The following is a 15,930-nucleotide window of genomic DNA, read 5'->3' on the forward strand; positions in this document are numbered from 1 at the left end:
TGCTTGGCCTGCTGTGTTCATCCAGCCCTGCACCTTGTTGTCTCGGAGTTTAACATGAATTCAGAATGGGAGAGAAGCAAAGATTGAGAGAAACTGTATCCTGTAGAGCTGAACAAGATTCCATACTTGATAGTAACCCTTTGATGAACCATATTCCTTCTTCTTGAACGTTATCAGCTTGCTCCCACGCTGCTCAATTAGTTCATTGCATTCTGAACACATTTATAGTTGATGTGAATATCAACAGTCACAGCACTTCATTTTGACTGGATGCCATTCCTTGCAGTGAGTTGGAGATTTGAGGTCAGTAGAAATGTTAGCATAATGCCCTGAGCTTTAAGAATAGATTATACAACTTTGATACATTACAGTAGACGAGGTTTGAAAACTTCTCTCATTCCCTCACCAGCAGTATTGGAGCTCTTCGACAAGGCTTTTGACAAGGTTCGCATGGTAGACTGGTTAGTAAAATTAGTTCACATAGAATCCAGGAGGAGCTAGCCAACTGGATTCAAAATTGGTTTGAAGGTAGGAGACAGAGGGTGATGATAGAAAGTTCTTGTTCAGACTGGATGCTTGTGACCAGCAGTGTTCCGCAAGGATCGGTGCTGTTGTTCGTCATTTATATAAATGATTTGGATGAGAATATAGGAAGCATGGTTGGTAAGTTTGCAGATGACACCAAAATTGGTGGTATAGCAGACAGGGAAGAAGATTATCTAAGTGTACAACATGATATTGATCAACTGGGCCAGTGGGTCAAGGAATGGCAGGTGGAGTTTAATTCAGATAAATACGGGGTATTGCATTTCGGTAAGACATACAGGGCAGGGCTTAGACAGTTAATGGGAGGGCCCTAAGGAGTGTTGTTGAACGAAGAGACCTAAGGGTGCAGGTATATAGTTCCTTGAAAGTGGCATCACTGGTAGACAGGGTGGTGAAGAAGGTGTTGGCATGCTTGCCCTCATCAGTCAGGACACTGGGTACAGGAGTTGGGATATCATTTTACAGCTGTATAAGACATTGGTAAGGCCTCATTTGGAGTACTGCAAACAATTCTGGTCACCCTTCAATAGGAAGGATGTTATATTAAACTGGAAAGAGTACAAACAAAATTGCAATGATGCTACCGAGACTGGAGAGTTTGAATAATGAGAGGCCGGATAGGCTGGGGCATTTTCCCTGAAGCATAGCAGGCTGTGGGGTGACCTTATAGAGGTTTATAAAATCATGTGGGGAAAAGATAAGGTGAATAGCAAAGGTCTTTTCCCTACGGTGGGGGAATTTAAAACTAGAGGGCGTAGGTTTAAAAGGTGAGAGGGGAAAGATTTAAAAGGAACCTGAGGGGTAACGTTTTCACACAGACAGTGGTGCATGTATGGAACAAGCTGCCAGAGGAAGTGGTGGAGGTTGGTACAACTACAACAGTTAAAAGACATTTGGACAGGTACGATTGGAAAGATTTGGAGGGACATGGGCCAAACACAAGCCGATAGGACTATTTAAGTTTAGGAAACCACGTCGGCATGGACGAGTTGGGCTGAAGAGTCTGCTTTCATGTTGTATGACTCTATGACTCTCTAGACTTTTCCAAAAAATATTTATATTTGTTTTTCTACACAGAGACATTTGTCCTTGCTTTTTAAATCCAAGAGAAAATTCTCCTGAGTTACATGAGATGATAAGAGTTAACAGAGACTATCAGGTATGTGCACGCCTTTGGTAATGTTTAAATTAGTAGCATAAGCTGCTTATTTAATGTTTTCTTTATCAATCTTTGTAGACTTGCAATGTGGATGTTGATATATTTGCTGCTAAGTAATCCACTGATCTTTGATTTGAACTATTTTTTGAAACGTAAAGTGTTTAATTAGAATTTTGTGTATTTCTTCACCAGTTCTAGAATCTCCAAAGGACACATAATGCTTTGACAGTAAAATGCTCACACTGTCTGTTCCAAATATCAACTACTATAGCTAGAAAGACATCACTCTCAATTTCTGACTTGGGAACTCTGATTGTATCAGGACATCACAGGGACAGATGGGGCAAAATAGCTTATTTCTATGTTAAAAATTAAAAAGGGAGGTTAGCATTCAGCTGATTCAACTACAGTTATTGCCTCTGGGAAATAATGAGGTGGTGTCTGGATTGAAGTTGGAAATATCCTCAGTCTAATATTCTTTCAATTATTTTTACTCAAGTGATAATAGAAGGGCCGCATCAATTATTCCTTTGCCAAATAATGTGAACTACCATTTATTTTCTTTATTCAGAGCAAACTGACTGCATTAATTTATAGTGGAAAATATGACACGAATGAGGAGTTCACCGTTGTGTTGCAGCCCTATTTTACAAACGCAATTGTTCCATTAAACAGTGTAAGTTTAATTTTTTTTGGTTTTATTTTAGTACTTTGGCCTGGAGGTGTGAATTTTGACAAAAGTCATAGATCACTGTGCCAGTCTGGGTGCAGGTTTTACATTATGCTCAAGTTCCTGCGTAAAGCATACCTACATTGCAACAGGGTCTACTCTTCGAAAGCATTTCGTCGGCTGTAATGGATTTTGGGGCATCTTAAGGTCATTACAGACTCCACTGAAGTGCAAATCCTTTCCTTTTCTTTCATGGCCAACTGCATTGCTTCATTCCAACTCTTTGTGGCGCAGTTGGTCAGTGTGTGTGGCTGATAACCAGAAGGTTGGCAGTTTGAGATTACCCAGGGCAAAGGTTATGGTGACATAACCCCATCAGTTTTTATGGGCTTACATGGTGGTGTACATACCTCTGAGCCAAGAGGCCTGGGTTCAAGTCCCTCGTACACCAGAGGTGTGCAATAACTTTTCATAACAGGTTAATTAGAAAATATCAGAACAATCCCAGGAAGTCATTGTTCATGGAATTAATTATTTAGTATCATATGCTTCTACTCACTTTGCAAAAGAGCTGCTGGTACAATATGGGATGTGACCGACAGCAGCTTGTTTTTTCAACCATTTCGCCTACAATGACCTGGAGACAGCAAATTGGTAGATGTATATTTCTCAGCAGTTTTTAAATAGATTGATCCAGGACTGCCTGACAGTGTTCAGGAGATCAGTAGATGGGACCCCTAAAATCTACAACCCTTTCATACCTTTTATAAATTCTTCAACAGTGACCAAAAAGATCAGAATTTACACCAGGACATAGATATGCCTGATTCCGTCCTTAGAAATTATTCCTGTTCAACTTTAGGCAAAAGAGAGAACAGGGCAGAGGTTGTGGCTCCAAATGTTCTCTCCTTCATAAAGGAGAACGATCTCTGTATTTCTGATGAAGTAACAAAAAGGGACGAGTGGTGCGTCGATATGGGTATGAATCTTTTTTATGCTACTGTTTAGTTCCATTTTAAAAATAATTAAGAACTCTGCTAACCAACATAAACTAAAACCAGAAATGGGTTGGAATATTCTTTAATGTTTGACATTCCATCACTAGCAAGGTGGTATATTATGCTCTGGACTACAGTCATGCTATCTGAAACCTAATCAGTAAGTCTCTTACCGTTAGCAACTGTTTCTGTTGCTGGTGAACTAATGTTAGTGTTCTTGACAGTTGCTTGTGAAGTTGGAAAAAACCGTATAAATTATCTGCTATTTATACTTTGTTATAGAACCTAGCCAGTACAGCACAGGAACAGGCCCTTCAGCCCACGATGATGCTTCTGCCGACCATGATGCTATTCTAAAGTAATCCCATCCACCTGAACTTGATCTGTATCCCTCTACTCCCTGCCTGTTCATCTGTCTGTCCAAATGCCTCTTAGCCTGAATAGCCAAGTTCTTTTTTTCTAGGGTGGGGGAGTCCCAAACTAGAGGGCATAGGTTTAAGGTGAGAGGGGAATGACTTAAAAACATGAGGGGTAACTTCTTCACACAGAGGGTGGTGCATGAGATGGAACAAGCTGCCTGAGGAAGTGGTAGAGGTGGGTATAATTACAACATTTAAAAGGCACCTGGATGGGTATATGAATAGGAAGGGTTTAGAGGGATATGGGGCAAATGCTGGCAAATGGGACTAGATCACACTGGGATGTCTGATCAGTGCAGGCAAGTTGGATCAAAGGCTCTGTTTCTGTGCTGTATGACGCTATGATTCTATCACTCTTAAACATTGCTAGTGCATTCCAGACACTTACCACCCTCTGTGTAAAAATGTAAACTTTACCTCCTCACACCTTAAGCTTATGCCTGTTAGTATATGGCGAGAGTGGGAGGCGGATATAAGATGCATCTTCTATCCGCCTCCCACTCTCTCCCTATTTAGTTCAGAACCCCCTTCCCCTCCCCTGTTTCTGATGAAGGGTCTAGGCCCGAAACATCAGCCTTTCTGCTCCTATGATGCTGCTTGGCCTGCTGTGTTCATCCAGCCCTGCACCTTGTTGTCTCGGATTCTCCAGCATCTGCAGTTCCTACTATCTCTGATTCAATTTTAACCCCACTGCGAAGCATCTTCTAAGGATGTGTAGCCTGAAGAAGTTACCCTCCTCCCTCCGAACAAACCTCAGGGGATCTCTCTCCCACTGCAACTCTCTCGTAATCTCTTCGGCCCTGAAACTGCTCGACCATGTCCTGAAGCAAACCAGGTACTACAGCCACATCACCTTTCTTAGCACCTGCCTACGGAACCAGATCATCCCCAATGGACTACAATCCACATTCAAGCCTTCCCACCTCCCACTCTCTCCCTATTTATTTCAGAACCCTCTTCCCCTCCCCCATTTCTGATGAAGGGTCTTGGCCCGAAGCGTCAGCCTTTCTGCTCCTATGATGCTGCTTGGCCTGCTGTGTTCATCCAGCCCTGCACCTTGGTGCAACATGACTTGCCAACTTTTAAACTCAATGCCTCTACAGATGAAGGCAAGCATGCCATATGCCTTCTTTACCACTTTTTTCACTGTGTTGCTACTTTCAGGGAGCTGTGGACTTGGACCCCAAGATCCCTCTGTATGTCAATGCTCCTAAGGATCTGTCCATTTACAGTATACTGCTTTACTGTTCCATTTGACCTCCTAAAATGCATTATCTCACTCTCTTCTGGGTTAAACTCCATCTGCCATTTCTCCGCCCAACTTTCCAGCTGATCTATATCCTGCTGCATCCTTTAATATCCTTCCTCACCATCCACAACTCTACGAGTCTGCGTGGCATCTGCAAATTTACTAATCAGACTACCTACATTTTCATCCAAATCATTTATATATATTACAAACAGCAGAGATGCAAGCAATGATCCTTGGTCACACTGGTCACAGATCTCCAGTTAGAAAAACATCCCTCCACAACTATCTTCTGTCCTCTATGGCGGAGCTAATTTTGTGTCCAACTTGCCAATTCACTGTGGATTCCAAGCGATTTGGTCTCCAGGACCAGCCTACCATGAGGCACCTTGTCAAATGCTTTAGTAATGTCTATTTAGACAACATCCACTGCCTTACCTTCATCAATCATCATTGTCATTTCCTTGAAAAACTTAATCAAGTTTGTGCAACAAAACCACCCTGCATAAAGCCATGCTGACTATCCATAATAAGTTCATTCTTCTCTAAGGACAAGTAAATCCCACCTAACAATCTTCTCTAAGAGTTTCCCTAGCGGGGAGGGGATGGCCTAGTGGTATTATTGCTAGACTGTTAATCCAAAGACCCAGGTTCCAATCCCACCATGGCATGTGGTGGAATTTGAATCCAATAAATATCTGGAATTAAGAGCCTAATGATGACCATGAATCCATTGCCAATTGTCAGAAAAACCAACCTGGTTCACTAATGCCCTTTAGGGGAGGAAACTGCCATCCTTACCTGGTCTGGCCTACATACGACTCCAGACCCACAGCAATGTGGTTGACTCTCAACTGTCCTCTGGGCAATTAGGGATGGGCAATAAATGCTGCCTAGCCAGCAACGCCCTCATCCTGTGAATGAATAAAAAAAAGTATGGCCATCCAGCCTATAATTTCCTGCATTATCCCTGTTGCCCTTCTTGGACTTCACCTGTGGCTAAAGATGATACAAAGATCTCTGTTAAGGCCCATCATGCCCTGGGAGCTTATCTACGTTAATGTTTTTCAAGACAACCAATACCACCTCCTTCTTAATATTGACATGCCCCAGCGTATCAACAAACCTCTCTCTAAATTTACCATCATCCGGTACTTTCTCCTTGATGAATACCAATGAAAAGTACTCATTAAGGACGTCACCCACTTTCTTGGCTCCACATATAAATTCCCTCCTTTGTCCTTGAGTGGACGCACACTTTCCCAAGTACCCTCTTGCTCCTAATATATGTATAAAATACCATGAGATTATCCTTAATCCTATTTGCCTAGGACAGTTCATGGCCCCTCCCAGACCTCCTAATTTCTTTTCAACTTCTTTTCTTCTTCCTTTATACACCTCAAAGGCCTTGTTTGATTTCAGTTTCTGAAACCTTATATATACTTCCTTTATCTTTTTGACTAACCTGTTAATACCTCTTGTCATCCAAACTTTCTGAACCTTAGAATCCTTATCTTTCCTCCTCACAGGAACATACTGATCCTGAACTCTGGTCAACTGGCTTTTAGAATACTCCAACACATTAGATGCAGAATTACCTTCAAACAGCCACCCCGATCCAATTTTACCAGTTTCTACCTAAATACTGTTGTAATTAGTCTTCCGCCAGTTTTGCACTTTCACCTGAGAATCAGTGTTATCCATTCCCGTCACTATCTTAAAATTTACGGAATTTTGATCACTGATCCCAAAACGCTCGCTTACTGAAACTTCGATCACCTGGCCAAGCTCATGCCCCAATATGTGGTCTATTCAGGATAGTTGGACTATCTATATATTGTTCGAAGAAGCCCTCCCAATTGCATCGAACAAATTCTATCCCCATCTAAGCCCTTTGCACTAATGGAGTCTCAGTGAAAACTAGAGAAATTAAAATCACCGACTACAACAATGCTGTCGTTCTTACATCTTTCCATGATCTGCTTACATATCTGTTACTCTCTTTCCCGCTGGCTATTGGCAAGCTTACAGTATAACCCCATCATAGTGATTGCATCTTTCTTATTTCTAAGTTCTACCCACAAGGCTTTGCTGAATGAGACCTAGACGTCTCTCTCAGTACAACTGTAACATTTTCCTTAATCAGTAACTTCCCCATCCCATTGACATCCCTCTCTATAACACAGAAGCATCTAAACCCAAAACATTATGCTGACAGTCCCACCCTTCTCTCAACCAAAGTTCTGTAATGGCTACCACTTTGTAGTTCTATGTACCAATCCAGGCTCTCGGCTCATCTGCCTTACCTGTTACTCATTTCATTAAAATAAATACTTTTCAGACCGCTCATACTGCAGTGTTCATTAACTTGGTCCTGCCTGTTTTTCTATTAAACTTACCTGACTCAGCCCCTTTCTTCTCTTCAAACACTCCACGTGTTGACCTACCGCTCTGGTGCCCACCTCCTCGCCAATGAGATACATCATATATTTTTAGTTCAGCAGAAAACTACTTTGTTTTGAACAATGTCCTCTGTTTTTCCAGACTGGCCAGCCAGACATGAGCTTCTTTTCGGTCGATTGCTTCCATTTAAGTGAACGAGGACAAGCCGAGATGGCCATTGGCTTGTGGAACAATATGGTACTGCTTTCTTCTTAACAATCTCATTAAGCCAGTTATTCAGTGGTGGCGACTTGAACTTTGTTCCAGTATCTGATTCAGTCTATCAAAAATGACCACAATTTTCACTGCTTCTTGGTCACCTACTGCTGACTGAGATGTCACCAATGAAAATGAAAGCCCAGCATTTTTTCCAGAAGTGCATGTAAAAATAGAGATTCAATTTCTCTCCCTTTCAGGCAGCAAAAATGGTTATGCATGGACTAAGATGCCAAAAATTGTTGTCAGAGCAACCTAAAGCTCATTAGTGTACACTTCAAGAGGGATAGAGTAGAAAAGCAGACAAGTTCTGTCAAACTAAATAATGTTAGACACTTGAGAACTGGAGAAAGCCACTCAGTTCCAGGCAGTTGGGGATTGCCACCAAAGGATCAGTTAGCTCAGTCAGCTGGGCATCTGGTCTGCGATGCAGAATGATGCCAACACTGAGGGTTCAATTCCTGCACTGGCTGAGGTTATCATGAAGGCCCTTCCTTCTCAATGTCTCTCCTTGAGGTGACCCTCGGGTGAAACCACCACCAGTTGTGAGAGACTAGAACTATGGCAACAAATGTTGACCTTGCTAATGATGCCCACATCCCATGAAAGTACAAATGAACTGGCCTTGTTTCCATATTATTAAAGCACTGGAAAGGGTGCAAGCAATTTGCTAGAATGCTACCAGAACTGAGGGGCCATACATATAAGGAAAGATTGAGCAGACTGACCCTCTTTTGCCTAGATAAGGGAAGACTGAGGGGTGACCTGATAGAAGTCTTCAATTTTATGAATGTGCTTGGTAACACGTGTTTCTACTTGTAGGAGAGACCAGAATTAGGAGCCATTATTTAATATTAGCACTAATATAAACAATAGGAGATTTAGAAGTAACATCTTAATCTAACTACTGGTTAGAATATGGGCTCCCTGTCGCATGGAGTAGTTGAGTTGAGTATAGACACATTTTAAATATAAACACATCAGGTAGGAAGGAATAGCATACATTGTTAGGGTTACATAAAAAGAGGTTGACGAAGGCTCGTGTGAAGCATAAACAGTTGCACAGACCAGTTGGCCTGAATGCCCTTTTCCTTTGCTGTAAAATTTTGTAATATTTTTAATTCGGTAATTTTGATACTTCAGTTTGGACATGGCATGACCAACGGAAAAATATATTTTGAGTGAGGAGATTTTTCCCATCATTTATAAAGAGGAAGAAAATAAACTTTGAGGCTAATCTAGTAATTAATGATATAAAAGCTTCTTTATGTATAAAAGAAAGAAAATGAGAAGCCAAAATGAACAATGGCTCCTTAGAGAATGAGGCTGGAAAATGGCAGAGGAGTTGAATACTTTGCATCAGTCTTCACAGTAGAGGACGTTAATAACATTCCAAAAATATTAAATAAACAAGGAGCAAAATGGGGAGATGAACTAAATGCAATAACTATCACTAGAGAAAATGTATCAGGGGAAACTAATTGGGCTAAAGGCTGATAGTCCCCTGAATGTGATGGGATATATCCTAGGATAGTAAAAGAAGTAGCTACAGAGACAGTGGATGCACTGGTAGTAACTTCCCAAGAATCTTTACATTCTGGAAAAGTCCCAGAAGATCAAAAAACTATTAATGTAACACACTTAGCCAAAAAAGGAAGGAGACAGTCAGTATCTGTCATTGGGAAAACATTGCAGGCCACTATACTGGATGTAATAACAGAGCATTTAAAAAGACATAATAAGATTAAACAGAGTTGGCATGAAGCGGAAATCACACCTGACAAATTTACTAGAATTCTTTGAGGAGGTAACAAGTAGAATAGATAGAGGAAAAACAGTGGATGTAATATATTTGGATTTTCAGAAGGGGCCACACTTTAGTCTACTTATTGAGATAAGAGACCCTGGTGTTAGAGGTACTATATTAGCATGGATAGAGCATTGGCTAACTAATAAAAGATGGAGAGTTGGGGTAAGGGGGACATTTTCAGGATGGTAATCTGTAACTCATGGAGTACCACAGGAATCAATGCTGGTGTCACAATTATTTATACTATATATCAATGACTTGGATGAGGAAAGTGATTGTATTAACCCCAAGTTTGCAGATGACACAAAATGGTGGGAAGGTAAGTGATGACGATCACGCAGAGACTACAGAGGGATATAGACGGGTTAAGGGAGTGGACAAAACCTTTACAAATGGAAAATACCGTGGAGAAATGTCTGGTTTTGCACTTTGGCAGGAAGAATAGAGGAGCTGAATATTATTTAATTGGAGAAAGAATGCAGAGAGCTACCACACAGAAGGGTTTGGGAGTCCTTGTGCATAACTCACAAAAAGCCAGCGTCCAGGTTCAGTACATAATTGAGAAGGAAAATGGAATGTTAGTTTTCATTTCAAAGGGAATTGAGTATAAAAATATATAAAGCAAATCTGCTAGTACTGTACAAGGCATTAGTCAAACCATAGCTGGAATACTGTGAGCAGTTTTGGGCCACTTATCTAAGGAAAGATATTCTGATGTTGGAGGCAGAGAAGGTTCACTAGACTGATGCCACATACAGAGGGACTGTCTTATGAGGAGACGTTGAGTAGGTTGGGCCTGTACTCATTAGAATTGAGTAGAATGAGAGGTGACCTCATTCAAACACACAAGATTCTTAGAGGATTGATAGAGCAGATACAGAAAGGATTTTTTCCCCCTTGTGGGATAGTCTAGGAGAAGAGGGCATCATCTCAGAATAAGGTTAAAGACAAAAAAAACTGCAGATGCTGGAATCCAAGGTAGACAAACAGGAGGATGGAAAAACACAGCAAGCCAGGCAGCCTGTTTGTCTATCTCAGAATAAGGGACTGCATGTTTAAACCAGAGATGAGGAGGAATTTGTTCTCTGAGGGTAATGAGTCTGTGGAATTCTTTACTGCAGATGGCTGTTGAGGCTGAGTTACTAATTACAGTCATGGTTGAGATAAACATACTTATAATCAGTAAGGCAATCAAGGATTATGGGAAAAGGCAGGAAAATGACGTTGAGGATTTTTAGATCGGTCATCATCTCTTTGAATAGCAGAACAGACTCAATAGGCTGAATGGCCTATTTCTACTTCTATGATCTTATGATTATACCATCTAGAAAGGTTATTTAGAGTAAAATTATATTTTTCAAGAAAATAATTATGAGCTATATTTTCATGTTCCACTAATGGAGCCCTCAGGCTATTAATTTTCTTAGATTTTACAAGCGTCAGCAAATGGACTATGCTGGCTGTTTTCGGGGGTGGGGGCGGTGGGGGAACACTTGTTTACCTGGTAATAAACATAAACCTATGCTGATGCTTTTTTTTCACAATGGAGTTGTCAATGACCTGAAACCGGCATTCTGTGGCTACAAAAGCAGGTCAGAGGGTAGGGTTTCTGCAGTGAATAACTCATGACCTGTTTCCGCAAAGCCTGCCCACCATCTAGATGACACTTGAAAGTAGTGTGATAGAATACTTTTCATTTGCCTGAATGAATGCAGCTCCAACAACACTCAAGAAGCTTAACACTAATCAATGTGTACCATCAACAGAAAGCAGAAATTCACCAATGGTGCTGCAACAGCTCCTTCTAAACCCACAATCTCTACCACTTTGGGCAAGCTCAGTGGTTAGCACTGCTACCTCTCAGCATGAGGGACCCAGATTCAATTCCAGCCTTGGGCGACTGTCTGTGTGGAGTTTGCACATTCTCCCTGTGTCTGCATGAGTTTCCTCTAAGTGCTCCGGTTTCGTCCCACAGTCCAAAGACATGCAGGCTAGATGGATTAGGCATGGGAAATGCAGGGTTACGGGAATAGGGTAGGGTTTAGGTCTGGTTGGGATGCTCCGGAGAGGTTGTTGTGGACTTGATGGGCCGACTGGCCTGCTTCAACACTGTAGGGTTCTATGGTGAGGACAAGGGCAGTGGTTGTCACCAGCACTTGCACGATCCCCTCCAAGCCATGCACCATCCTGTACTTGGAACTATATCACAAATCCTTCAATTTAACAACGTCAAAATCCTGTAACTTCCTCCTGACAACACTATGGGTCTCCCTACACCCCCGAGGGATGCACTACTTCAAATAGACAGCTCAATTTCTCCAGCACAGTTAAGGATGGCCAATAAATGTTGGCCCACAGCCAGTGATGCTAACATCCCATTAATGTATTTTTAAAAAAACCTACACACCAGTCTCTCTCCTCATTCTCAGTCAGACACACACGTTTTTATTTATTGAATTTTTTATTCCATTTCCTGCAGCTGGAACGAACTGGATACAAGCAAAATTACATCAATTTTACCTATGACCGAACCAAATTGAAGTGTCCTAACTCTGTAAGTAAAGAAGTTTTATATAGTGTCTTAAACTGTTGGAAACCACTTCCTCCTTGTGTCATAACAGTTCACAACTGCCAGTAGTTCACAGAAAAGACTGCTTTTACCCACGTTTTAGGTATGGCTTAGAAGCCAAGGGTGTGGGAAGGAGTATAAAATGGTGAGGAGGGGTTGTAAAATAATGGGAGAAAGGTGGAGGTGGAATGCCAATTGCTCCCTTGACATCAAGACTATTTAAGAATCGTTGGCAAGGCGGATGCTAGTCCTCCAACCCAAAAGCCAATGGAGCCAATTAAGTGGCCAGTTAGTGGCCTCTTCCACCTGTCATTGAAGTTTTACCTCTGCCATCTGGGAAGAATGCCAAAGGAAACCTGGCAGCTCACTTTGGCATGGGGAAAGCACGTTAGATCTACAGCACTCTGTGATCTACAGCAGATCCCCTGGCAGTAATGGCCATCCCTGTGGGAATGACACCACCCCTCATCAAAGCCTTTTTGCCTGTGACTCTCATGACTTCTGACCCCATTTAGCTTGATGGGAGGGCTACATCCTTCAGTGGCAGCCACCTCTTCCAGGTGTAGTCCCATCATTTGTCACCACTTCCAGTGGCGCTGCTGAGCTATTGGTTCTCTAAAGGGTGACAGATCTTGAGGGAGGGCTCTCATGCATCTCCACTGATTAGTTTGCTGAATGAGTGGAGAACACAGCTGGTGTCCGAAAGGTGGCCAAGGCTTTGTTATCCCTGGCTTCCAACTCTATCCAGTTAAACCAAATCACTTTAATAAGAGTGGTGTGGCCATAATACAGAATAGTTATGACAAAAAAAACAAGCAATTTTCGCTCAAATAGTCCGTTGTTAATTTTGAACCTTCGTCCGAGCAATCCTGCTCTCTGTTCTAAATCCCTTACATTTTAATCTTATTTTTGTGGCCCTTCATTCTGGATCCCTGATCTGTATGAAAGCTTCTAGGAACCTGCCGTACACTTTCATAACTTTAAATGCACTTATTGCGTTGCTGCATACTCTGTGTCATTCTAATGAAAAAATCCATAAAACATTGATTTTATTCTAAAGCAGCATTGAAAATTTTAGCATGAGTATGTTTTCCTGAAAGATTGGCATATCCTTTGAAAACACCATAATTCGTAATTGTAATAGTCATTGTAAAACATTTCAACTGTTCACAAAGCGCTGAGTGTTTGATATAGAAACTCTGATTCCAATACAAATAGTTCTTATGCAATTACAGTCAAACAGTCATGGAATGATACAGCATGGAAACAGGCCCTTCAGCCCAACTTGCTTATCCCGACCAGGTTTCCAAAACTGAACTAGCCCTATTTGCCTGCATTTGGCCCATATCCCGCTAAACCCTTCCTATTCATGTACTTTCCAAACGTCTTTTAAAATTGTCATTGTACCCATCTCTACCACTTCCTCTAGCAACTCATTCCATCTACGCATCACCCTCTGTGTGAAAAAAGTTGCCCCTCAGGTCCCTTTAAATCTTTCTCTTCTCACCTTCAACCTATGCCCTCTGATTTGGATTCACCTAACCTGGGGAATAAACCTCATCTATTCAACCTATCTATATCCCTCATGATTTTATAAACCTCTAAAAAGTCACCCTTCAGCATCCTAAGCTCCAAGGAAAAAAGTCCCAGCCTATCCAATCTCTCCTAATAACTCAAACCCTTCAGTCTCGGTAACATACTTGTAAATCTTTTTTGCACTCCTTCCAATTTAATAATATCCTTCCTACAGCAGGACAGTATTTCAAATGTGGCCTAACCAAAGTACAGCTGCAACATGACATCCCAATTCCTGTACCCAATGCTCTGACCAAAGAAGGCAAGCTTGCCAAATGCCTTCTTCACCATCCTCTTTACCAGTGATGTCACTTTCAAGGAACTATGTACCTGCACCCCTAGGTGTCTCTATTCGACAACACTCCCCAGGGCCCTACCATTAACTGTGTAAGTCCTGCCCTGGTTTGTCTTACCAAAATGTAACACCTCACATTTAAATTCCATCTGCCATTCCTTGGCCCATTGACCCAGTTGGTCAAGATCCCATTGTACACCTAGATAACCTTTTTTACTGTCCACCATACCATCAATTTTGGTGTCATCCACAGAATTACTGATCATGCCTCCTATATTCCCATCCAAGCCTTTTGTATAAATGACAAACAACAGTGGACCCAGCACCAGTCCTTGCAGCACACTGCTGGTCACAGGCCTCCAGTCTGAACAACAACCCTCTACCACCACCCTCTGTCTCCTACTGTCAAATAATTTTGTATCCAATTGGCTAGCTCTCCCTGGATCCCATGTGATCTAACCTTACTAACCAGTCTACCATGTGGACCTTGTTAAAGGCCTTGCTAAAATCCATGTAGACAATGGCTACTGCTCTGTCTTCATCTATTTTTTTGGTCACCTAAAGTCATTGCATTATATACATATCATGTATGTGAAGTGCATTACAATTTTTCTAAACTGACAAATCAAGATATTAAGTACGCAAATGTTTATTTGCATATTTGTTTTAATTTCACGCCTAGAATGTGTGCTCTATGTATAACAGAAGCTTTTAATCTGCAGTCACTTTAATCAGGAAATGGATTGTACAATATTACAAACATACGCAGCCGTAACTTAAATATAGATGCAAATGTCATTTAATCAAGTTATTAAAGTTTATTTTTATTTACACTTTTTCTAGGATGCACCTTATCTGTTCACACATAGAAACAGTGCAGTCAAACCAGAAAACCCATCGATAAAACCTACATCAATAGCAGTGACTACTACAGCTAAAGGAGGCCTCACAGCAGAGCAAAGAGTTTGGCTTGTTGTTCTAACAGCAGTGGTTGCAGTGATATTAGGGCAGCACCGGTCCTGGTCATTTTAAACCTGAAATCCTAGCATTTGGAGTGTATTAAAAACCAGAAATAAGTACAAATGGCATAATGCTACTGAGTTTTTTTTAATGTTCAATTGACCTTTTATGGGGAAAATATAAAAGCAGAATGACAATTTGAGATTACAGAAGGCTGTTTCATTTACCTATTCACAATAAAGGATATTCTGTTTCCTTGGGATATTTCTAAAAGCCCTGCATTCAATTTGTAGAAAATTACTCTCTATAGTTTGATTTTATACCATTTTCTATGCATTCCACCATTCTATCTAGTCATTTAGAAACCCAGGAGCATTGTGCTGATAGCTTCAGCGATCTGACAACTAAATTTCAACCAATTCGATTCACTCCCTGTGATGACAAGAAATGTCTGAACCCGCTGGATACTTGTTGGAAATTAGGGTCCGCTTTAAAACTGAAATTCTTTCAGTGTTTTGTATTTAGTATTTACTGTGCAGCCTGAATTTTACAGCAATAACTAGCCTTCTGCAAATATAAACAGATCTGTAGTATATAAAAATAGTAGGGATGTTTTAAGGATCACAGACGTCATGACTCATATCAAGTATTTATCAGGTGCTGCACTACCCTATTATTAATACAATCTTTTAAAAAACAGCAAGTTTTTGTTTTTAGAAGGAATGCAAACTAACCTTCAAGTGGAGATAACAAGGTGTAGAGCTGGATGAACACAGCAGGCCAAGCAGCATCAGAGGAACAGGAAGGCTGACGTTTCAGGGGTCTAGGCCCAAAATGTCAGCTTTCCTGCTCCTCTGATGCTGCTTGGCCTGCTGTGTTCATCCATCTCTACACCTTGTTATCTCAGATTCTCCAGCATCAGCAGTTCCTACTATCTCCTAACCTTCAAATGGAGTTGGGAAAGGGGACAACAATCAAGTTGACATTATGGGGAGCTGCTCATGGTTATTGTTGTATCAATC

General features: G+C 41.3%; 1 protein-coding gene across 1 annotated transcript in view; it reads left to right on the forward strand.

Annotated features, from left to right (window-relative positions):
- plb1 (phospholipase B1) overlaps positions 1 to 15,642 on the forward strand; it is a 197,092-nt gene extending 181,450 nt beyond the window's left edge. The window contains exons 49-53 of the mRNA XM_048596672.1: positions 1,624 to 1,705; positions 2,277 to 2,381; positions 7,586 to 7,681; positions 11,989 to 12,063; positions 14,792 to 15,642. Coding sequence (XP_048452629.1) covers positions 1,624 to 1,705; positions 2,277 to 2,381; positions 7,586 to 7,681; positions 11,989 to 12,063; positions 14,792 to 14,980 — 547 coding nt within the window. The 3' untranslated portion in view covers positions 14,981 to 15,642. The remainder of the gene's footprint in view (positions 1 to 1,623; positions 1,706 to 2,276; positions 2,382 to 7,585; positions 7,682 to 11,988; positions 12,064 to 14,791) is intronic.
- Positions 15,643 to 15,930: the final 288 nt, after the last annotated feature.

The sequence above is a fragment of the Rhincodon typus genome, chromosome 5 (assembly GCF_021869965.1).
Source record: "Rhincodon typus isolate 14 chromosome 5, sRhiTyp1.1, whole genome shotgun sequence".
NCBI lineage: Eukaryota > Metazoa > Chordata > Chondrichthyes > Orectolobiformes > Rhincodontidae > Rhincodon > Rhincodon typus.